Here is a 23,489-nt window from a genome sequence, read left to right as displayed (position 1 = left end):
CCTCCTTGTTTCTTTTCTAGATGGAGAAAGGCGTGCTGGAGAGACAGGAGGCAAAGGTAAAATATACGCCATAGAAAGAACAGATTCCTTCTCCATTGTAGGTAGGAAAATCTGTTGCCTCAAAGTCAGTCCACATGCAAACATCACACATCTACTGAGCTTGCATGCTGCAGGATGGTAAGACAAGAAGTGTTTCTCTGTTATTAATGAGTGGGCACCCACAACTGGTGTCTCAGCCAATAACGACCATCTTCTTTAACTTGTGCTTGCTGAGGTTCATAACCTGTTTCAGGTACTTACTGGTTGGCTTCACTGTTCACTACATAATTTGAAGTGTTTATCTTTTACAAGAAGCATGTATGTACAGCTCTTCTTTTATGTTCCATATTTAAGGGTTTTGCATATGTATTAGCTGGCAGTAGTGAGCATTAGGTACTTCCCATTTGCTTGTGTCTGTCTGTATTTCCTGCTGCTACCAGTCCAGCAGAAAGCCAAAGGACAAGTTTACCTGCGTAGTGGTGCTTATGCTTTTTTTTTTTTTTTTTTTTTTTTTTTTTTTTTTTTCCAGCAGATTTTCCAAAGATCGTTAAGTTCACGCAGAACTATTTACAGAATATGGAAGTTTACTGGTCAACAAGGATAGCAAGGCAAAATGAGTGGAGCACCCCTCGTGCGCAGCCATTAGCACTCGTTGTGGGATTTCAGTCACACCCCATATCACACCGTCTGCTTTTCATTTCACACTGAGAAAGGATGCACCCCTTTTTCAACACAGAGCTGATCCCCGTTCCAAGGCTTGTCAGGTTTGGTGCTTGGTTCCTGCACAGCCTACAAGGTTTGGAAATATGCACACATCTTTTTATGATGGCGAACACAATTAGCGGAGCCACCGGGTGATGAGTTTTCTTTCCCACTTGCACAACAAATGGGATGAGACAGTTCCTCCCTAATGGACCGGCCTTTTCCCCCGAGGAGACAAGTTTCCGAGACTCGCGCTCTTAAGCAAACTTGCATTACGCTCTCCATCTCCTGACAGCACACCCGCCTCGCTTGGCCATCCCTGCTTTATCTCCCCCTCCCCAGGCACACACACACTTCCCTGGGACACCCGGAGCCCCACGGGGCGGGCAGGCTGCTCGGGGGGATGAGCATCTGAGCATCTGGGGGGGAAGCTCCCGGGGGGTCCCCAGACCTCGGGGGGCACCGCGGCGGGGAAGGGGGGGGGGAGGATCACTTTTTCCCCCAACCTGCCGGCACCGACGGGACCGAGGGGGCGGGCAGGGGGGTTTCGGAGGGGAGCGGACCCCCCTCGTCCCGGGGGCGGTGGCAGCAGGGGGATGCTGCGGCCGGCGAGCGGAGCGCAGCCTGACGCAGCGGCGGCCCCGGCCGCGGCGGGCGGGCGGATGGCGGGGGGCGGCGGCGGCCGCGGGGCGCCGCGGGGCTGAGGGGCGGTGCCGAGCCGTGCCGAGCCGTGCCGAGCCGTGCCGTGCCGTGCCGTGTCGCGCCGTGCCGCGGTCGGCCGGGCGCCGCTGCAGGCTGGCCCCCTGCGGCTGCCTGCGGGGCGGCGGCGGCGGCGGCGGGCGGGCGGCCGGGATGATCCGGTTCCGGAGCTCCAGCATCAGGTCGCTGAGCCCGGAGATGAAATGCACCGTGCGGCTGCTGGACGACTCCGAGATCTCCTGCCACATCCAGGTGCCGGCGGGGAGAGGCAGGAGAGAGGCGGCGCGGCGCGGCGCGGCTCGGGTCGGATCCGATCGCATCGCATCGGGGGCGCAGGGCCCGGGCGCGGCACCGGCACCGGCAGCTCCTCGCCCCCCGCACCTGGGGCTGGGGCTGGGGCTGGGGCTGCTCCTGTCTTGGTCTTGCTCTTGGCTGGAGCCCGCCTAGGCGAGAAGGGGGAACGGGGATGGCGGCGCCCCGGGGGTTCCTCTGGGGAGGGGTCCGGGGAGCAGCGCCCGGCTCGGGGGGCGAGGCCCGCGGCGTGGGGCGGGGGCGAGCGGAGCCCGGGGGGCAGCATCATGACCCCACAGTCCCCAGCTCCCGGTGAGACGCTGGCGGTAACTCCAGCCCACTCCGGAGGGCTTTCGGTGCCAGGAGCTGTGCGCGGGGAGGCAACTTTGCTGTGGTCCCCGATACTAACCCGGGGTGCCCCCCGGTCCCCGCGGGGAATAAGGGTGAAGCGGGCAGAGGCGAGCAGCCGGTGGGATTCAGGGGGTGGGCAGCGTTTGTGGCGTGCAGGTGTTTTGCCTGTGCCGGGCAGGCTCCTGACGAGACCCAAACCCCGGTACGAACCAGGCTGCGCCGATCGGCGCTTCGGGGGCATCAGCAGGGGCACCGAGGTGAGCTTGGTGGCCAGGTGAGGAACCACGAGTGGTCCTCTGCAGAGTTGTTCAGCACTCGCAACTGGTCTTCCTTGCTCTCTTTTCCCCCCTTGGTAGGATGAGACACCCACTGCTTTAAGCCACACCGGCAGTCTTGTACAAAGACCAACTGCATCTGAAAAATAAAGTGCCGTGAGACACAAGCTACCTTTCCACTTGAACCAAGTTCCTTATTTTGTTAGTTTTGGTGGGGCCATTTAAAGGCAGTGACACTCAGTCAGTACAGAGCCTGGAAGTCACAGGAAATAACTGAAACATCTTGTACCCATATCATGGTAATGCTCTCGCTAATGAATAGCGTGGTTATGAGATCATGGCTTTTAATGTGTAAGAAGCAGAATGGCCTTCAGAGTCCTTTCTCGGAGCCTAATGCAAACTTCGCGTAACTTCTCTGGTATCTTCAAAAATTAATCAATTTAAAATAAGGACATGAGATGGCGTGAAGCATTACAGCTCTGGAGATTTAAAGTGCTCAACAGACTTGCTTGTGCTAAAGAGTATGCCCTTTTGATGCCCACGGGGTACAAAAACCCAACCATTACATTACATTTTCTGTTGTGCAAGGTGAGGTAGTGAGCTCAGAGCTGGTTGAGTTGTGCTGCATTGCTGTGGCCCATTCCACCTCTAAGGTGTGCGGAGGAACTGTGTTCTGTGCCACAGTTCAACATGTCTCAACTGTTCTGGTTCTAAGGATAACCTTGAAAATCCAATTCTATTATCAGCTAACTCATCTAGAACTGTATTTCTTGAATCAGCACTCCAAAAATAAATAAAAGGTGGGAATGATGCATTTTTTTTTCCTGCAACTTTCAGCTGAAATTCCACCATGGAAATACAAATCAAGATATTAGGAAGTACTCTGCTCTTGGCCACTTTGACAGAAACACCCAACTTAAATGAGGACAATTCCTGGTTCTGAGTTATATTTTGCTCTTTTCCCTTGCTTCAAACTGCCTAATCCTACGTACAGGTCACTACCCCTTACGTATACACAGAGGAGATATAACTTAGCTGTACTATTTATTTATCCTCTAATACATGTGTAACTGTTGAGACACTAGACATTAATAAACCCCAAACCACTCAACTTTTTAACTTTAGGCTCTTGAACAGATCTATATTTGAACTTTGTAACACAGATAATACTTGCTAGGAGCTTTCACAATACTACAGTTTTATAAGTGATAGGAAAAAAAAAAAGTTGTGAGTTTGTTGTACAAATGCATTATTGATGCATGCATATTCAGTGGGACAAAATAGCCCAGATGATGTGCTGCTGGTTTAGCAGCAGAGATGCCAGGGTTGTGCCAGCTGGAACATGTTGGACAGCTGTGTTTTGGTCATTAAGAGGATAAGAAAGCCTAATTCTACAACACTGCGAAATGCCAACAGAGTCTCTTAAGGACGCAGGTTGCAGTAAAGAACAGTGAAATTCTGGCTGTGCGTTTTCAGGGGGAACAGAGGGGAAAGAGGCAGAGTCTGAGTGGTTCTGTATGTAGCTGATGGCATGCTGTGTGTTAGCCCTCCTAGTTTTGCCAGCTCCTGCTTTTTCATTTATATCTTTCTAGTAGTTGGCTTGCACACATGGTACCCAACACCACCCCAGTACTGAGGTGTCTGCTAATTACAAACTTTGTGGTTGCGCTGTTGATCTCAGACCCTGCAAAACATGCAGTCAGTTTCTGGGCTAAAATGTTGTGAGGTAGCACTGGGAAGAGCAGACAAGAGATGTGTTCAGGTGCAGCAGCATATATATGTGTATCTATACTTTTGCTATGTGAATTTCATAGTGCTTAGGTAGGAACATAAAATACAGTTTTCTTTTTAATATTAAAGTTCTTCCAAAGCAGTGCTTCAGCTACACAGGAGGCTGACAGTGCCAGCTTATGGAAACTGCATTTTGCAGTCAGCAGTCCAGTGACAGCATGCAGGATGGTGTGGGGAGAATCAGAGATGAATCACGCGTTTGCAGGCTCCGGCCAACTAGTTACCGAGCTGCGCGACTGCCATGTAGGTCACCAAGTCGCCCAAGGCTAGGTTCCCCGCTCAGGGGTCGGGATTCAGTATGTTGTCCTCTTCATCTGAGAGACTTCATGACTGCAAATTAGCTGATGTAGTGACAGGCACAGTGATGGGTTCGGGCCCAAGGGACGCTAAACTAATTCCTGTGGTGACGTTTATTTTCCCCGTGTCTTTTGCTTGTTTGTGAAGCTTCCCCAGGACCTGTGCATTGCACAGTCTTACAGCAGCACTAGGGTGAAGTTGTGGCGGCACGACTGAAATAGAGAGGTTATGAAAAACCACCCAGAGGGCCAGCGGCCACTGTCTGTCCCTGTTTGCAGAAAGGAGAGCTGACCTGCTTGTGCAGACTGCCTGATGCAGCACAGAACCAAGGCCTGAAGGAGAGCAGTGGGGGAAGTAGGTCTTCAGAGGTACTGGAAGTGTGACTGGAGCAGCGGGAAGACCTCCTTTCTGGAGGTACTAGTGAGAGACTTATTTTCTGAGTCACTGAGATAACAAACACTTCACTCTTTTTGCAGGCTTAATGCAAAAAGTTCATGCATCTAGTTAACCTTTTGCTGACAGTAACCTAAATATTGCTAATAGTAAGGATTTTTTATTTTTATTTTTAATTTATTTTTATTTTATTTGTTTTTCCTCCTGGCTTATTCTGCACATTCTTGTGCTTATGTAGTGAGTAAAGCCAGCTGTCAGGGTCCTGTTATGGTAGCATTATTAAATAAGTGAGCACACCCTGCCTTTGGTAGTTCCACTTGTGTGCTTGATATAAGGTGTGGGCTTAAGTATACCACATTTAATTGAAGAGTCTCTTGAGCATGCTACTAGTGTTTTGTTATTTTTTTTTTTAAGCTATGAGTAAGCATGTATTAGGAACCACTGCAGCTCTAAATTTATTTCTCTGTAAGAAGTAAAAAAAAAAAAAAAATGTCCCTATCAAGAAAAATGTGACATTTAATATGTTATTCAGTTTTTAATTTAATAAAAGTTCTACTTGACTCCTTGAGCTGTTCAGTTCCAGCTTTACTAAACTGGAAATGAGGTTGGTGTGAATGAGCTTTTCTCTCTGCTGGAGCTTATTAATGGCAACACTAGTGAACTTTGCTTTCTCTGTGTTTGTTTGCAGAAATACTGTATGGCTAGGTCTCCCTGTGCAGCAGTCAGGCCATATGTAAAATCATTGCATTGTTGTGGAGCCTTTATAATGTCAGAGGCTTTGCTTTGTAAGAACTTCCCCAAACAAAAATCTGTATAGATATCCCCCAAGATATCATCTGGCTGCACTACTTCCTTTTATTATTATTATTTTTTTTTCCTTTAAAACCCATCCAAATGACTATTCGCTGTCATTTAGAAGAACAAACTTGAAGTTCTGGATGTGTCCCACTTTTGAGCAGGAGGGAGACATAATTTTAAGAAGCTGGTGTAGAAATCAGGAAGAAAACAAATGGAGCAAAGCTTCGGTTTACTTGTTTTCTGTTCTTAGCCCTTAGCTGAAAATGAAGGTGGAGAAGTCTGAAAAGGGTCATTACTTCTGCCAGGGATGATCCAGTAGCATAAGATGGCCTTGCACTTTCTTACTCCTAATGCAGGATCATGTGCAGTGTGAGTGCTGGTGCTTGTAGTTTGGCTAGTAGTGCACACTGTTCTCTCTGGCTCTTTTTGTAACACATTGAAAAACAGAATATTAAGTTCTTGCTTAATATTTTCTTCTTTGTCTGTATCTTGCCAACAGATGATAAGTTTAATAGAAATTTGTTAACCAAAGAATTCTTTTTAAAATTCCCATCCCTCAATAAAGTGTAGAAAACAATGTAACATGCTGAAGCAGGCTGTGCAGTAGAAGAGCAGTGTCCATAGGGAAAAGAATCTCACTGTGAAGATGTGCTGAATATGTTGATGATTTGGGAAAATAAGTAGAAGAGGGAAGCGTGCGTGCAAAATGAATGAAGCAGAGGGGCCAGAGATGAGAACAAGGCAAAGAACCATGACAGTGGGAAGTGAGAGGTTAAGGGATTATGCAGACAGCAGGCAGGAGATTTAGTGAATTTATATTTATCCTGTAAGCGATGTCAGAGCCGTAACCAGCAAGCGCCTTGAGCTGCGGGGATGATGCTGGAACAGTTCAAAATAATAAGACAAGATAAGGAAGGGGATGCAAGCGAGGAGGGATCTTGTGCCATGTTTTCTTGATCTATTTTAAAAGATGCACACTAGGGCTTGTATTCTTAACTTTGTGCTGGATCCTCTAATTGTACGATCGCAACAGGTACACATGGCTAGAGGTGCAGGTGAAAAGCCTGCCTAATTAAGCTAAGACTGTGTGTTAAACCTACTTCTGTTGTCATTTCATGTGTTTGATTAAATCTGCAGTAATGTGTTTTCTTTTCAGTAGCACTTACAGATGTGCTCTCAGCTTCTTCCAGGGCTGGAAGTGAAACAGTGAGTGGACGGTGTTACTAGAAAGTTACTAGGGTGTTATGAGCTCTTACTTATAAATGAAGTAATTACCTTATCTGGATGGATTTTGATAAGTGTTTGTGAAGCTCAGTGGTATCTTAGCAGTGCTTGCTGTATCCCAGGTAGGGGAGAGGCACATATCTACGTGTAATGCTAATGTGTCGCTACCACTTCACAAACTCTCCTGTTCTCTTTTAATTATTTTTGAATGAAAATATTTAAATTTTTAGCTTATGCAGGACTTTATCCAATACATACTAAGCTACAGATGAATTGCTTCTGTGTTGGATAAAGTTTGCTAACAGTGCTCAATTAGTTTTGTTTCCACACTCTGTGTTAAGTTTTTAACAAAGTCTGAAAATCCCGTATTGGTAAGAGTGCTCTCACTTTTCATTTTACTTATTTCCTGTAGATTGTAGTTGGTGTCTTCCTTTGAATTTTTGTTGCTAGTATAAAAAGATGGGCTACTTACCCGTGTGCTTAAGGACTGGCCTGATCCAATGCTGAAGAAGAACATCTGTTTTAGTAAACACAGTGTAGTCCAATATTTCAATGTATTGGCATTTCAAGGTATTGGTAGGGTCTGGTGCTACAATGTGGGAGGAAAAGTATGAAAAAAGCAGGTATCTGTACATGAAGTAGGTAGTTAACAGTGTAAAGCTAAAAGGGTAGTTATTAATTGAAAATGTTGGTATAATCTTTTCATTTTTGCCCACCTTTCTCTTTTTCTTTATAGATTTGAAACAAAATTGTTATGTTCTTTGTTGCCATGCATATTTGGGCACCGGCTGAACAGTAGGAGGGGAGCGGTAAGAATAACAAAAGGCAACTGGAAAATGGATAATGCAGTGCAGGACAGCTTAGCTCTCCAAACTTCAAATTGTTGGTTTGTTGGAGAGTGTCTCCTGTGAGACGCAGGTTGCTTTCTGCTTGCGTGAACTCAGATGCTCATTTGTCTCGACCGTGTTTTTGGCAACCCCTTAAAGAGAGTTAGCCTTCTTTCACTTTGAGATGCTCTCATCTGTCTAAGCATCTTTAGTGACTTTATACAGACCTAATATATGAAGCAGCTGAGAAGTGATCGTTTGTCAGAATCATTTGGCCCAAGATTAGAGCCCAAGTGAATCACTGTTAAGGAAGTAACCATGTTTTCACTTTTTACTTGACTTGCCTAGATTGAATTTTCTGTAAAATGCATGAATGGTTCAACAAAATACATCAGTGTCCCTGAAATTATCTTAAAAAAAAAAAAAAAAGAGGTTTGTGCTTTTTCTGTGGGAAGGACATTTAGGGAGATCTGGATTTTGCTTGTATGGGTGTTGCTTGTCCTCTGGAACTGACAGTATATAAAAAGCATAAGATTACACATTTAGAGAATGGGAAAAATGGTAGCTGATTTTACTGTTCCACCTCAAAAAAGTCAGCTGGATTGGGAAGATGGGAGGTTGATTCTTTCTCTGATAAAATGCTATTTTCTGTAGTAAAGGTCTCCGTCCTTTTGGGTATTTAGGTTCATTAAATCAAACATACTGGAAATGGCTTTTTTATGATCTCTCTCTCTCTCTCTCTTTTTTTTTTTTTCTCCCCCCCCTCCCCGCCCTTTTTCTTTTATTGCCCCTCCCCCCTTTTCACCAGCCTCTGGTGTGGATAATATCAACCTGTTGGCAAGGTTCATAACATCCGGATAATCTTTCTCTCCTTTTCTTGTTAAAGTTAAGCTGTCACCAGATGAGTTCTTCTGTGTCTTTCTATGCTACATACGGAAAATATCTCCTCATAGTGCTTCCTTTAGCTAAAGCTGCCTGTCTGCTCCTTCATTGCTTGTTTGCTTATTATGCCTCATTTTTCTCTCTAATCTTGCTTTCTTAGTGCCCTTTTCTAGACCTTGCAAATTATCTTTTTGTCCAGATTGGCTTACCTTCTTGTTATTCTGTTTTAATTCTTTGTCTAGTAATGAAAACTCATTTGTAATAATTCCATAGCAATTAAATTAATACTAAATCTTTTTCTTTCTGGCATAAAAATTAAAAAAATCATACAAACATTCTTTCTTTTCCTCCTCCACTTTCAGTTTATTTTATTCTTTCCAGCTACAAGCACTCAGCTCATAAAAAGCATTCCTGATTTCCTCTTTTCAGGGTTTAATACTTTGATTTTGTTGGAGGTGAATGAATAATCAGCTCTTGCTGTTTCAGTCTTCTGTCAAGGTAGATGCTGTTATCCAGTTCACAGTTAACTATTTCAGTAGCAGGCCAAGTGTGAGAAGCAATCACTCTATTCATGGTTGCTCTTTGTGGGAGTTACTGAGTAACTTGATAAAGAAGAACCCAGGGATGAAGAGTGTACGTCAATATTCTACTAATGTTACATTTAGAGGAAATAATTGCCCTGGGTGAAAGTATAGCTGGAAACTTGAGATAAAATGGATCATATGTGTAATGGTAAGCATGTTTCTCAAGGTTGCTCACATCCAGAAATGAGAAGATATGGGCTATATCCAATGACTTATTTTTCAGCAGAAAGGTTCATGAATACAAGTAATTCCTAAAGCTGCAAGAATTGGAAATCTGGCTATTCAAGACTGTTACAATTCAAAACTTAAGTAAGTCTTAAGTGGCAACAAAATGATTGCTCTTTAAAAGCTTTCTTTGGAAAAATGTTAAACGAGTCAACATCTTCATTAAAAGCACTTGTTATTTCTCCCTTATTTACTTAAACTCTAGAAGAAGTAAACAATCTGGACTGAAGACATTCTTTGTTCCTCCCAAACATATGGTCTCACAAGTATGTTTTTCACATAGCAACTCTCTTTGGAAGAGAATTATGCTTCAAAAAAAAAATAAAAAAAAATCTAGATTTGCACCTCTCTCTTTTTGGGTTGATGTTGTAACATACAAGCTTACTATGCAAGTGCGTGAGTTGCAAGCATGACTTTTGTATTTCTGACAAAACTGCGTAAAACCTTTTTTATTCAGTCAGTCCGTATGCCCTCATTTTGGTTGGTCTTTCATGCAACTGCAACAGAAGCAAGTAAGAAAGGGGATTGAAAAACAATCCCCCTACCTCCCCAAGCCCAAACACTGTCAGGCTAATTTAGAGCAGGATTTAATAACTTAAGTCTAAGGAGCCTAAAAAGCAGGCAATTTCAGTATTAATAGTGAAATTCTATGGAAATTGATGCATGAACTTAAGGCTGTATTGGTACATGCATGTTGTTTCCAGGCATGGAGGCTATTGAAATGCTGTTGTCTCTGGAGCAGAGTAGGCTGCATGTGAACTGCCTTTTGGGAGTGGTTCTTGGGCCATTCTATCTGCCAGGAGCTGCCTGGGAAGCAGTCAGTATAAATGTTCAGTGGCACAGGGCACACTGATCTCAGACAGTGGTCCTAATGGCATGGGTGGTGGATTTCAACACTCCAGAATGCTTGATGTGTTTTAGAATAGATGCAATTTCCGCTCTCAAAAAAACAGACAAACGAACAACAACAAAAAAAGATGTTATGAATGATTGAACATATATTTTGTAGCTCTGATACTGATTTTGTGAAATGTCAACTGTGTTCATAACACTGTCATTCTAAATGGGAAATCTGAAGTATTGTGCATAACATCATAAATAGTTGGTGGTAGTTAAACTAGGAGCAGTAGTGGTTTTGGTAAGTGCTTACAAAATCACTGTGTTAGGTTCTGCAGCTGTAATCTTGGATATGAACCTGCAGTCTCTCCTGGAATGGCAGAATTATTATGATAATGATGATTATTATTTATTAATATTATCTTTGCAAGATCTGAACAACAGGGTCTAATACAAAAGTACTTTCCAGAATAAGCAGATTAGAACCTCAGGTTGTGATGTTCTATTATTTATTTGTTATTTTTACTGACACAACTCCAAACTCTGTAATGGAGCAAAAAATGAGACATGGCTATTTCTTAGAAAAGTAATTGCAAAAATGCAGATGATGCCACTCTACAGAGATACCAATTTCTTTAGGCTTTTTAGATTATAGTGCAACCCATCCTTCATTTCTGCTCTGTAGCTTTAAAATTGTAAAACAAAGATAAATACTTCAGTAGGAGAGTGATGGTTACTCTTGCATTAGATGGGGCAGTTACTCAGGGTGTGAGTTAAGATCTGAAGCTGTGTGCTATCAGCCTGAACTCAAGTGACTCCACTGATTTACCTTGAGACACTCAGCATGCCAGTAAGTGCAGTGCACTGACTCTGCTTTCTCCTGTTCGTGTGAATTTTCTTTAGCTCTATCCTGCAAAAAGAAGAGAAATAACAGAGGCTTTTACAGACGGTGCTGTGAATGATTCAGTGCGCAGACTGAGCCATTCACACAAAATTACTCCAGCAGCTTGCTGTGCTTCAGTCAGTTGCTAGGTGCAGAACCAGAGAGGCTTTTCTGTTTTGACTGGAGAATCCACTCACATTGCCAGGATTTCCGGATTAGTTTTCTCATACGGTCTGACAGTTTGTACTTTACAGCCACCAGAACTGGGAAGGCTGGAGTGGGAGTCATTGGTCCCCAAACCAAAAACTCCTGCAGGCCAGTATGCCTTAAAGTAGGCAGGGTGGCACGTCTAAGGGAAAAAATGAACAGTAATCAACACAGTTTAAGGACAATCTGTTGTCTGCTTGGTGTATCTGGTTATTTTTTTGTGTGTGGATTATGTGCACCAATTAGTAATCTTCATCCGGTAGTTTGTTGTGAATCAGAGGCTGGTTTGCATCTTGCCCAGAAGAGTTTATGCTGTAATTTCAAGGAAAACGCAATAAGGGAATGCATAATTAGCCTTGTGATGATGAGGCTGCACAAAGTAATTTGTGTAGTTGTCCCAAATTTGACTTAAGCTGGGGGGGGCGGGGTGGGTGTGGAAGGAATACTACCATTGAAGAAGAAATTCTGACTTGGATGCTGGTTTGTATGGGGCAAAGATCAAGAATGTAGAGATTTCAACACTGTGGAGAAGATGTCAGTATTCACTGTGCTTTCCTGGTGCTTGTACATGGTTTTTTTGTCTCTTAGGTGCACTTTCTGGTGAAGGAAAGTGTTCCTAAATTCATGATCCCAGTTGACAAGGTAATTTTTACTGTTCTAATTAATTTTCTTCCTCATTGCTAACTCTGTTTGTTTCAAGGTAAGAAGAGAGCGGGGTTGTGGTTAGGGTTGTGTGAATACCCTGCCATCTCTCCGTTGTGCAGAGGCTATTGCCATTTGTGAATTTAGCAGGAAGCACAAACAGATGGAAATGTTAGATGTAATTCTGCCCTGTGCACTCACCTTCTGAGACTGTCATTCAACCCACCAACTAGCATTTCTCTTCCTTCAGTCCTCTGGACAGTTTCTACTCCTTTCCACAGTGCTATGGTGCTTGTATTCATGTTACTCTTTTTTTTTTTTTTTTTTTTTTTTTTTTATGTGGGGCAACATGCTGTTAGATGCCCAACAGAAATCTGTTAATAAATGTCATGGTTTCCTGGTTTGCTGATTCCTGTGATTATTTCACAGAGAAAGTTCAAAGAGTTTTTATAGATTTATGCTAATAATTACTTACATTTGTCTCATTGACTTTTTTTTCCCCAGGATGCCTTTTTGGTTCATCATCTTGATGGTGATCTAGAGTTAGTCATTGAGTAGTAATTAGCAGAAGTAGTACTTTTTGATGTTCAATGTTTTTAAGATTTTTTTTTTTTTTTTTAAAGTAATGTGACATAGTTTATTGGCTCAGTGAACTTTCTTGACTCCTTTCTCACAATGTTGCTGCTCTTGGCCACATATCATCTACACCTGGTAATGTGCATGTGTGTGTGTTGTATACCTCCTATAACTTACCTGTAATGGTCTGTGCAGTTTTAAGACTTTTACAGTCTTCATTGTACAATATTTCATTGTTTGTGTCTTTGTTTTGCCAACTATGACTTGAAACAGTCAGGTTTTCTAACAATGAGGTCTTACATTAGATATGACAGTTTCTTTACTTTTTAGTCATTAACTAATTTATTCTTACCAGTTTAATTTCTTTTTATCAACGTAAAAAATCTTTTATTTCCATGGTCTGCTAGCCTGACCCCTCTCATCTCACATTGCATTTTTTTCAATGTTACCCGAAGCCTTAATAAATTTTATGTATTTTTAAAATTGCAGTCAGCACTTTTGGTCTTTAAAGTACATATTTTTCCCCATTCTTTGCATTTTGACTATTATGTGTTACATATTTCAGGAATTCTGGAAATATTTCTATATCCTGAGGGTTTTTTTTTTTTTTCATAACATCAGAAAACACAGATAATTTTTGAAAACTAAAGCTGCCTTCCTTTCTAGAATAAATTTCCTGTTAAAACTCTTAGCACTGCTGACATGCTTTTCAGTATGAATATTCACATCTTTTAATTTTTTTTGTGTGTGTGCTAAAATTTATTTAGACATCCTGTCTTGTTTACAGAAAATTATGTATAGTTTTCTGTCACAGGCTGATAAATAGTGGATATCATGTGCCCTGAAAAATTAGATACAAACTGAATGTTTTTGTATTCATAGCTCTAACATCTGTCATTTTAAGTGCTTTTTCACTCTGTGAATATTTATGCTATTGTTGCTTTGTGCTTGGAGATATTGTAATCCAAAAACTGCAAGGAAGTTGTATTTCCTTCTCAGTTTTTCCATACATAGCTGATATTCTGAGCACAGAAGACTTTTTGCTTTATTTGATGGGTTCCTGTTAAGTTGCTTTTGATATTTCTGGGTAACAGTATCTTTTATAGATCAGGAAATAAAAAGGAAGATGCAGATATGGATTTTGGTGATTTTCCCTTTCCTCCTACCACCCATGCTTGTGGAGCCCTTGGTCGGTGTGCGCGCGCTGATTTCTAATGGTGATTCTGGTGCCCTCCTCCTGCTTAGAAAAGTGGACAATGAAAACAGCACCAGGCACAAGGGGCAGGGACAACTGCACCTTGCTGTCCCTTTGCTTGCCTGTCTCAGCAGTGGGTGAATCCTGTGTCTGACCTGGGAGCAGAGCAGTGGCACACACTCCAAAGGTGTGGCAGCCTGGCGGCAGGGTCAGGAAGAGAGAGACACAGCCTTGCTTTTTCCTAGGATGTTGCAACTGGTCCATCTGATGGGTCTTGGTTTATGGAGGTTGATGGCTGGTGCAGAGTGTGGTGTTGTACAATGTTGTTTTTTTTTTGGTCTTTAACAGAAGAAATAGTCCACCTTACCCTTTTTCTCAGTGAAGAAAACCTTCACTTTCCTTTCAGCAGAACTTCTTTTTTCTGTTCACTGCACCAAAGTGATCTTTCCCCCTTTTCTAGTTTCTATGTTTTTCTCTCTCTCACTTGTTTTTTTTTTTTTTTTTTTTTTTTTTTTTTTAAAGAATAAGCAGGTTGCATATAAATATATAAATCTTTTTTGAAATTCCTAATTTGCTGACTTGACATCAGTTAGAGAAGATGAGAAGAGCTATGCTCACTGTGAACCTGCAGAGCTGGTTTGTGTCCTACATGTTTGGCATCTCTCTGAGAGGTACAGAAGGAATTGCATTTCCTAACCTATTGTTGTTTCCTCTGTCTCCAGAGGATTCATGGCTTACGTAGAAACTAAAATGTTTGCTTGAGGAAGATGATGAGTGTTTTATCCTGAAGGCCAAATGATGAGGAAAGGTTATGAATCCACAGGGAAGTGAGTTTAATGAATTCTGTTTTCCTATTGTGTCCATACAGATTTGATATTGCTTTGTAATTAAAATTGGATCTGCTTCTGCAGAATGTTTTTTTTCTCATTTTGAACTATTTAGCCTTTCCTATGCATTCCTGAAATAGAACAGCTAAATGTATGCTCAAAAAAAGGAGAAAAAAAAAAAGGAAAAAAGAAAAAGGGAAGACACTGTCATCCCAGAGGTGTACTGGGATTTCTACAGTAGTATTTCTTTGCAGAAATATCATGAGATGAGTTTCTAGCCAAGAGAGAAATATTTTTGCCTTACGAACAAGATAATTGTATATTTCTGTTCAAAGTAAACATCATCCTGACACATTTCATGACCACAAGATATTTTATGTGCTCACTGGAATAAACAACACACAGGGATGTCTCAGACACTTAGTCAATGGATAATGCTGTGCCTGCTTTTACGCATCTTTCTACTTAATCAGAGATCAAAACTGAACTCCAGCACTTGAGGGCATGTGGGGAGGGTTTTTGACACTCTGGAGGAAAGTGACTCTGTGAAGCCTTAATGATTGCTTCTTCATCTATGCAGATTTGCGTTAACTGGTGCTAAATCTGCTGTAATATTGATAACATTCCTCACTTAATTAACGTCCCAAACATAACGGAGTGTATGCTGGTAGTGTACTTTAGTTCTCGATGCAGGGAGAACACAAATGGTAAAGATTGGATATAAAGATGTAAGCTATGACTACAAATTTGACGTGCCTTCTGTTAAGTGAATGAAAAGTATTTTAATCTCTAATTTTTGTACATTGGGCCATTGGCTTAGCTGGCATAAGAAATTTTATTAAATGGATTCTGGAACAGTTCCCTGACAGGGAGGCAATTAATTAAATGTTGCGAGCTATATTGCTGAAGAAGTATGTTGAGTGACTGACTGTCTTTATTGCCAATAGAGTATGAAAATTCATGGAGGTGAAAGTTGCCTTTTGCTTTTCATCCATCCTGGTCTGTGTGGTTTGGAGATTTGACAAAGAGCCTGGCAGCTCGAACAAAGCAGCATGAATGCATAACCAGAAAGGACTGGGTAACCTTAGTGTTCAGGTTTGCTGGTTTATGATACGGACTGAAATTTAACTGAACTGGGGTTGTGAGGAGTTGTGGTCGTAGGGTTGCTCCTAAGAAGTGGGCTGGCTCACGCAGCCTAGTCCTTCTGAAAAATAAGAGCAGAAGTGAACAGAAAAGCTTCTTTCCATGACATTTTATGGTCTTGGTGAGACAATTATTTTTCTAATGTCTATTTCTACTGTTCCTATAGGGCATGCTAGAAAGTGTAGATCTAGATTTTAAGGATAAAAGTTGCTGTAGGGGCTGTGGTGGAAGCTGTTAAATGTACAGCCACCCGTGAAGTGGCTGTAGTGGAATCTGTTTAATTTGGAGCTCCTTAAAAGCTTTGCAGCAATGACTACAAATTTTCCTAATCTGGGATAGAAACACTCATGCTCCCCTGTCTGTACTGGATATATTAATGTGGGAATATCATCCCTAAAGTTTGCAAGAAGCATTTAGTGCCTCAGGTGACTCTGTGGGTGGAGTGTCCTCCTCCTATCAGGAGCCATCTGCTTCAGGGTGAATGAGAATGGGCCTTGCAGTCTGTAGCAGTGGTGTGGAGACACAAATTTTGGTTTGTTGTCTGCCTTGTGAGCCTCTCCTGCTTTGCAGAGAGGAGTGACTGAGCCTGCATTGATCATGGTGTAGCTGTGACATTCCTTACTCATCTGTGGGGTCACTGCGTCCCTCCGCAGTGCCCAGGGGAGGAGTGGCCATACAGGCCATCTCCACACTGGCACTACTCCAGGTCTGGAGGGAATTAATTGATGAATGTCTTTCTCTGCTGGGTGGGGTAGATTTCATCATGTCCTGGAGGGTGCCGCAGCCTGTAGCTTTGCCATGTCTTGTGATTGTCATGAGAAGAGGTATGGGCTCATCCATGGCACTGCTTACTGCCAGGCCTCAGGTACCTCAGGTGGTTTGAATCATTATGTTTGCTGTAGATGAGATAGCTGTTCAGGAGTACAAACAGAGAGCACATCACAGGAAACACTCAAAATTTAGCAAAGACGAAGTCACACCAAATGTCTTTTGGAAGATTTGTTGAAGGCAGAATCATGTTTCCTTCAGAACCCATTGTTCCACAGTGCTAGCATTGCTACAGATTTTTAGTGGACCCCTTTCTGTTTTCTTGCTAAAGGAACTGATACATATTCTCCTCCCTGACAGGAATTTGTTTCTCTCTAGCATATTACCATTTTACTTTTGCAGAATTTTCCATCTTTAAATAAGTATGTGTCTGAAAATTTTGGGTGACTTTCATTAGGAAAGTCACTCTAATTTAATTTCTGTAATTAAAAAAAAAAAAAAAAGAAAGAAAAAGAAAACTCAGATTCTTTAGTTGTCTCAGTATATCTAATGAATGCAAGGAGCTTTGAGCTAACATGCAAAGGGCAGCTTGACACAGGGAACTAAACATGCAGAGTGCATTTCCAAGGATGGTGATATCAGTGTTCACTGTGTTATCACAGTAGTAGCTGGGAGCTCAGAGTGTGGATAAGGACCCCATTTTGCTATGTGAACACAAAATAAAATACTCTTCCTAGGCATGCCTGAGGTCACCGAGACCCAGTGGAATAGTGAGTTAAATACATAACAGCTTATTGCCATTTAGATGAGAAGTCTTACTTGAATCTGTATGCATTCCCAGTTTGTGGAAAGCAGGACTGAAAACATAATAGTATAAATCCATTTTGCTGGTACATTTTAATATATTACAATTGGACGGTGTTCACTGAGGCAGGCAGTAATCTGTTCAATCTTCAAATGAGACTGAGTTGTTTTCCGTGCCCACATCCTTAATGTAAGATTGCTGCCCAGGTGGGCATGGGCACACAAAGAAAAAGGATTGGAGAGCGTGATGTAATGGTCTCAGCATGTTGTTATTTTTGCAAAGAAAACAGGGGCTTAGAAAATTATAATGGAGTGTGTTTTTGTGTTCCCTCCTTCCTGACTGAAGGGCTTATCTGGAAGGAAACAAAAAGTTACTTGTTTTGGAAACTCAAGAAGGGGACTGGGGTTTCTAAGAAGGGTTGGTGATTGCTATCGTCTCTCACTTGGCAGTAAGAAGAAAAGGAACAAGAGGGCCCTGACAGGTAGGGGTGAATTACAGATGAGAACAGATGAAGAGTGACTAGTAGAAAGGATGAAAACTCTTGGTGGTGTGCATGAGGGACACCCTGAAGCAGTAGACTAGGGACAAGATCTTTGAATCAGCATCTGGAAGGAATACAAGTGGAGTGAAATGTTATTTAGCAAGGTCAGAGGATGTGATACTGGGATAATCTAGTCATAAAATGATGGCAACAAAATCACGTCTTGTTTCATTATACCCTTGTCTACTTAGGGGTTAGGAAGAATAATGATGATTCGTAATAATAATATGGTTTGAGAAACAAAGTAGGTGTGTGTTAGTAGAACATCAGCTTTGTCATACTTTAAAAATTAATTGAGCAAGTAAGGGCTTTTTAAAAGCTTTCTTTGACAGGCCAAGGATGCATGGGCTGTGAAGCTTGTTGTACTGTATTATAATTGTGTTTCCAAGAAGGTAATAAATCTCTGGACGCTTAGCAGTAGAATGCCATTTTCAATTAAGAAATGATATTTTAATACTTTCCTGTTTTGAATTTGGCATGGAGGATCCTGAATGACATGCTTGCACTTAGTCATTGTCTTCTGTCAGGAGGGTCACTGTCTTCTGGATGATGTCATCTAGATTTAGACATGTCCTGTTTTGGGATTTTCCATAGTGATATCTACAGATTTTAAAGGTGAGTCTCAGCTACAAGCTCTTCAGCTACTATTTTTATATTTTTATGCAACAAATCATGTGTACTCTGACCATGAATCGTGCAATTTTCAATACAATCAGTAGCTTTTAATGCTTCAAATTATGTTAAATTCTTTAACAATAGAAAAAGGCTGGCACCTCTAAAATGAAAGTTCTGGTGTGCAAAACCAAGAGGTTTTAAGAAAAAGTCAGGGAACACTGGAATAGGGTAAAAGTGCCGATGAGCTGCTCATTGTCTTCCAGTGTGATTTGCTGCTTTGGATAAAAAAGTTGAGGCACAAGGGAAAATGAAAATGAATTTACAATAATAATGTAAATGTTTCTGTTTATTTGCGTTTGGAATTAGACTAGGTAAAGTTGAATTAGACTAGATTACTTTAGCTTAAAATTACACTAGATGAAGGACTTTAGGAATGAGGCAACCAGCTTAAACATTAGTGCTGAAAGACTGCAATATAAGCAATGTCTGTTAGAAAATTAATAAGCTAAAACACTTAAATACTTTTTTAATGAACATTTCACAGCTGGCTTTTAAAGGGTTGTTTAATGTGATTAAGGATTGAGTGGTGAAGAATGCTAACAGACTGTGAGTGTTCTCAGTTCTTGACCAAAATGTGAAGGAAATTATACCACGTTTACTCCAGTATTCATGAATTATGTAGAGATATTATGCATAAGGTTTAATATGGTGTACCTGAATTATGAAACTGGTGTTCGTACTTGCAACGGGTTTCCTTTCAACATTAGTGGATAATCTGAGGTGAATTCAAGTATGTATACTGCCCTTCTTACCACTGACACCAGGAAAGTATGAATGGGATATGCAAATACACGTACCTTTCATTACACAGAGTGAATTTTAGAGTATATGATGTTTTTCTTCATCATCTGTAACTGGGCTATGTAACGGATTATGTTCATTAACTGCGAAACATGCACTGAACCAATGCCTTTGAGTAAAATGGGGCAGAAGTTCAACTATTTTAAAATGTCTTGACACCAGTTACATTGGTGTGTAACTAAGTGGATGGATCTATGCTTGTTGAACTCTGAGCAGAGTGGGTTTGGAGAGAAGTAAAGCGTACATATATTGCTTTACAGCTAATGTATACTGTTGGGGAAATAGGGTTTTAATTTATATCAGCTTTAGGCAAAGCTATACCATGAATAATATGCAAAACGTACACAAAAATCATCTGTTTAGATTAAGGTGTGTACAATTACTGTTTGTTTGACCAGTTAATGACATCAGTTAAGCACAAATCTTTCACGCAAAACATCCAGCTAGAAACAGAATGGTTTTCAAGTGTAAAACACTTCAAAAGCTCAGTCTGGGAAACAAAGACAGAATTTCATGTGTAGGGATTTTAGGTGGTAAAAATTATCGGCTCTTTTTCAAGAAATCCTCCAAAATACGTTGAGGTGAGTGGAACCAACAGAGTGGTTCCAATGCAGTGGTTCAATATGGTTTAAGATACATGGAATATACATTGTTTATAATGGGAGTCACCTCTATCTCTCAAATCTTTATTGGAATCTGGAACTTGTGTGTGCACAAAACATAAAAGTAGTAGCTCTGAAGTGTATGTGCTTTCTTATAATTTTTATATATTTACACTGACCAGAGCCATTTTCTTGAAGAAAGGTGTTTTGAAAATACTGAAAGTAGTTTTCTAGCTTGCTGTTTTGGAGTTAACAGAAATATGATTTGGAATATTGTAACCAGGTCTTCTGGTGTAGAGGTACTCATAGGCTTGGAATTCGGGCAAGAACAGCAATTGCTGTTTAAAGTGTTACAGCTAGTACTTTCAGTACTGGTTTTCCAGGAGATTGAGGATGCAATCCCCAAATTACATGAGCATCACAATCAGCTTTGAAAGTTAATTTCATGTAACAGCTCTGAGATCTTGTCAGACCAAATAATTTGTATGAGGCTGCAGAGTTCTCATGAAGATAGTCTTTAGCAAGCACTTGGCACGCTGAGGTTGTTTGCTTTATGTACTATAATAAAGCCTGATGCAAACAGATAATGAACTGGAGTTTCCTGTGGTGGTGATATTAACTCTATCCCCATGTTTGAGTTGCAGGCAAGGGAAAAAGGGAGAGTTATAAACTACCCCACTGTCATAAGAAGTTGCTAAACCATGTTTTGCTTCATTTTCTCTGCACAATATGTTAGCGATTAGATTATATAATACTGAGTGGAATCTGATCTTTGACATGTCTAATGGTACCAAATAATAATAATAAAAAAGTTAAAATGACAGACCTTATAAAAGCTGACTACCTAGTAATGGTCTTTCTTTATTTGCAACAGTAGCTTTTTTTCATGAACAGTCAGAGAAATTGTTCATCTCAGTGACTTGTACAAACTTCAGAAAGGGCTGAAGTTTTTTTTCCCCCTTAAGCACTATGAGTGATATGGTAATAAGATGACAGAAGTTCAGAAACATACATGGAAATAGTAACACAAACAGTCTGAATCTCCCACTGTAGATGGTACTTACGTAAGTTTTTTGCACCTAATGTATTTAAATGACCTGCTGATTCCCTTCCAATCTATAATTTAATTATTAGACACTTATTTTGTTTATTTTTCAATTGAATTTCTGATTCCCATCCAGTTAGAAAGCAAATAGAAATGGAGTATTGATCATCTTACATCCAAGCAATATAAGCAATATAATTGCTTAAATAATTATGTATGTATGCGCAATATAATGGCGTGTTTATGTCAGTTAATGTTTTAAGGCTTATCAACTAAAGATGCTTGAATTAAAGAAAAAAAGCGCAAATATTAAAATCAAATTGTTTTTGTGTCAGTAGTCTTCTGGTTGCTGTTGTAAATCACATTTAAACAACCATTACTTAAGCAGTACATTTCAATATGCGTAATGTCTGCAGTGCCAGTTTGGATTCAGGTTTTACAGGCAAAAATAAGCAAGGAAAATCCCAACTTGTTTAGAGCTTAAGATCCCTCCCTATAAAGTGTGCCTGCGAGGGGTTTTTGTAAATGTTTCCACCTTTGTGGTTTTTATTGCGGGCTAAATTCTGCCTTTAAATTAGAACCTCTGCTTGTGGTCGATTTCACAGTGCAGAGGATGTCAGAGCTGCAAACTGCTGGGCTCATGCACTGGCTGTGCTACTGTATGCCTTTCTGCTCCTGGGGCAGCCTCTGCTGTTCTGTAGAACAGAGTGAATTATCCATTTAAAGAGAATGTGTAAGGCTATGTGTTGTTTTCTTAAAATCATTGTGCTTAGGTGAGGTCAAATATCAAGGTCTCAAGTATTCACATTTACTTAAATGTACATATTTTTAATGTGTATATGTATTATATATATATTAAATGTCACACAAGAGGGTGACAGTCCTAACTTTTATTATTTTCCTTTTATCACAACAAAACAATCTTTCAAAACATTTTAAAGGAAAGAGCCAGAATTAGGTTGGAAATTCCTTTCAACAATAAATTATGTTCTGAGAACAGGAAGTCAGTGTTTCTGGAAATGTAAGTCTTAACTCTGCTTACAAACTAGTGGAAAAGAATCAAATCCATTAAGCATATGGATTTTTGTAATTATTTTAAGAGCAAAGACCTAGCTTTTGCCATTTTCAGTCACATAAGCCTGATTTATCCTGTATAAAACAACTAAGTAAAGCATATTATTTAAGTGGGAGACTGTAAACACCTATATTTCAACTGAAGAGAGGGAATGTGGGGGGCATGCAATCTGTCCTGAAATGTAATTCATAGAAGGGATTATTATGAAGGTTTTTGCAGTTCCTGATGATTATGTCACTGAATGCTACATAATAATACTATAGATTGAATTATTGGTCACAGAAGATGTCCTTGTGTCAGCAGAGGTTTTTAAGTAAATGAGAATGAGTGCATTTTTTTAGCATTTCTTTATTTATCTAAAGAAGGTGTATGTGCCTGAGGGGAGAAAAGCAGATGCAGTATCTGCATTACTTGTGGAGAATTTTTTATTTTTAATGGAACTCACCTTACTTTGGGACAGAGGTCATTCGTCAGGCAGTGTTACACAACAATGCCCACATCCTAGGTGTATGGCAGTTCTGCACTGAGGTCTGCCGTGGCCATATGTGGGAAAGACCTGTATTTCTTCTTTAATCTTTAATCTTTAATCTTTAATCTTTATTTATTTATTTATTTTTTAGCTCACTCGTTCATTTTATTTTATTTTATTTTATTTTATTTTATTTTATTTTATTTTATTTTATTTTATTTTATTTTATTTTATTTTATTTTAATTTTATTTTATTTTAAAGACCATGCTTCTAGTTTTTGTTTTGTTCTGTTTTGTTTTAAATTTAGGGCTAGTATATTCAGATATAGATTCACCTGAAGATCCCTGAAGTCTAGAAGGTTCTACTATCATCACCAGAAAATTTTGGTCCAATTATTTGACTCCAGGACCAGCAGGTAGATTAAAGAGGAAACCTTCCCTGCTCATTTTCTTTTGATGTATGACTGAAGTCTCAATCATCTGGCATCTCTTGTCTCAAATCAGTTCTGTCTCTCTGTGTTATTGTTGCACAGTGTTTCAGAGAGTATGCTCATCTCTTCATACAACCCTCCTTTTTCCTGTACTCTTTATGTCTTACAGGTGGTGGAAAGGCCTAATTTGTTTCTCAGGTTTCCAAGTGACAGTGACAGCAGTAATAGTTGTAGCTGTAGGGCTTAGGCTTTTTAACCCATATTTGTCCTTTAGCATCTTAAAGGAACATTTGCTTCTCCTAGCCATGCTACCAGGATAACAAGTCTACATTCTCTCACAGATCTAGATTTCATTTTTATTTTTTTTTTAAACTGACCTTCCAGCAGTCCTACACTGTTTTTTACCTCTGATCTGTTGTTCTGTCTGTGAAATACTTACTTTTTTTGAGAATGACTTTTGCAAAAAGTCCATGAGAGTTGGTGGGCTTTTGGCTCCTGTGTTAACTCAGTAGGTGATAACCCAGAAGGAATGTCTGTAACAACAGCTGTACTATGGTTCCTGGTCGACACTTTGAAACTGTGGTGTGCT

The 23,489-nt window shown here is 40.6% G+C and overlaps 1 protein-coding gene across 1 annotated transcript in view; it reads left to right on the top strand.

The window, feature by feature from the left end:
* Positions 1–1,593: 1,593 nt before the first annotated feature.
* The window catches only part of FRMD3 (FERM domain containing 3), a gene marked incomplete at its 5' end in the record, with an annotated part of 154,455 nt that continues 132,559 nt past the window's right edge, over positions 1,594–23,489 (top strand). Inside the window, one exon of the mRNA XM_084305718.1 lies at positions 1,594–1,692. Coding sequence (XP_084161844.1) covers positions 1,594–1,692 — 99 coding nt within the window. The remainder of the gene's footprint in view (positions 1,693–23,489) is intronic.

This window comes from Netta rufina, assembly GCF_964035555.1.
Source record: "Netta rufina genome assembly, chromosome: Z".
Taxonomy (NCBI): domain Eukaryota; kingdom Metazoa; phylum Chordata; class Aves; order Anseriformes; family Anatidae; genus Netta; species Netta rufina.
Note: the sequence above shows the minus strand (reverse complement) of the source record. Positions and strands in the feature narration are given on the sequence as shown.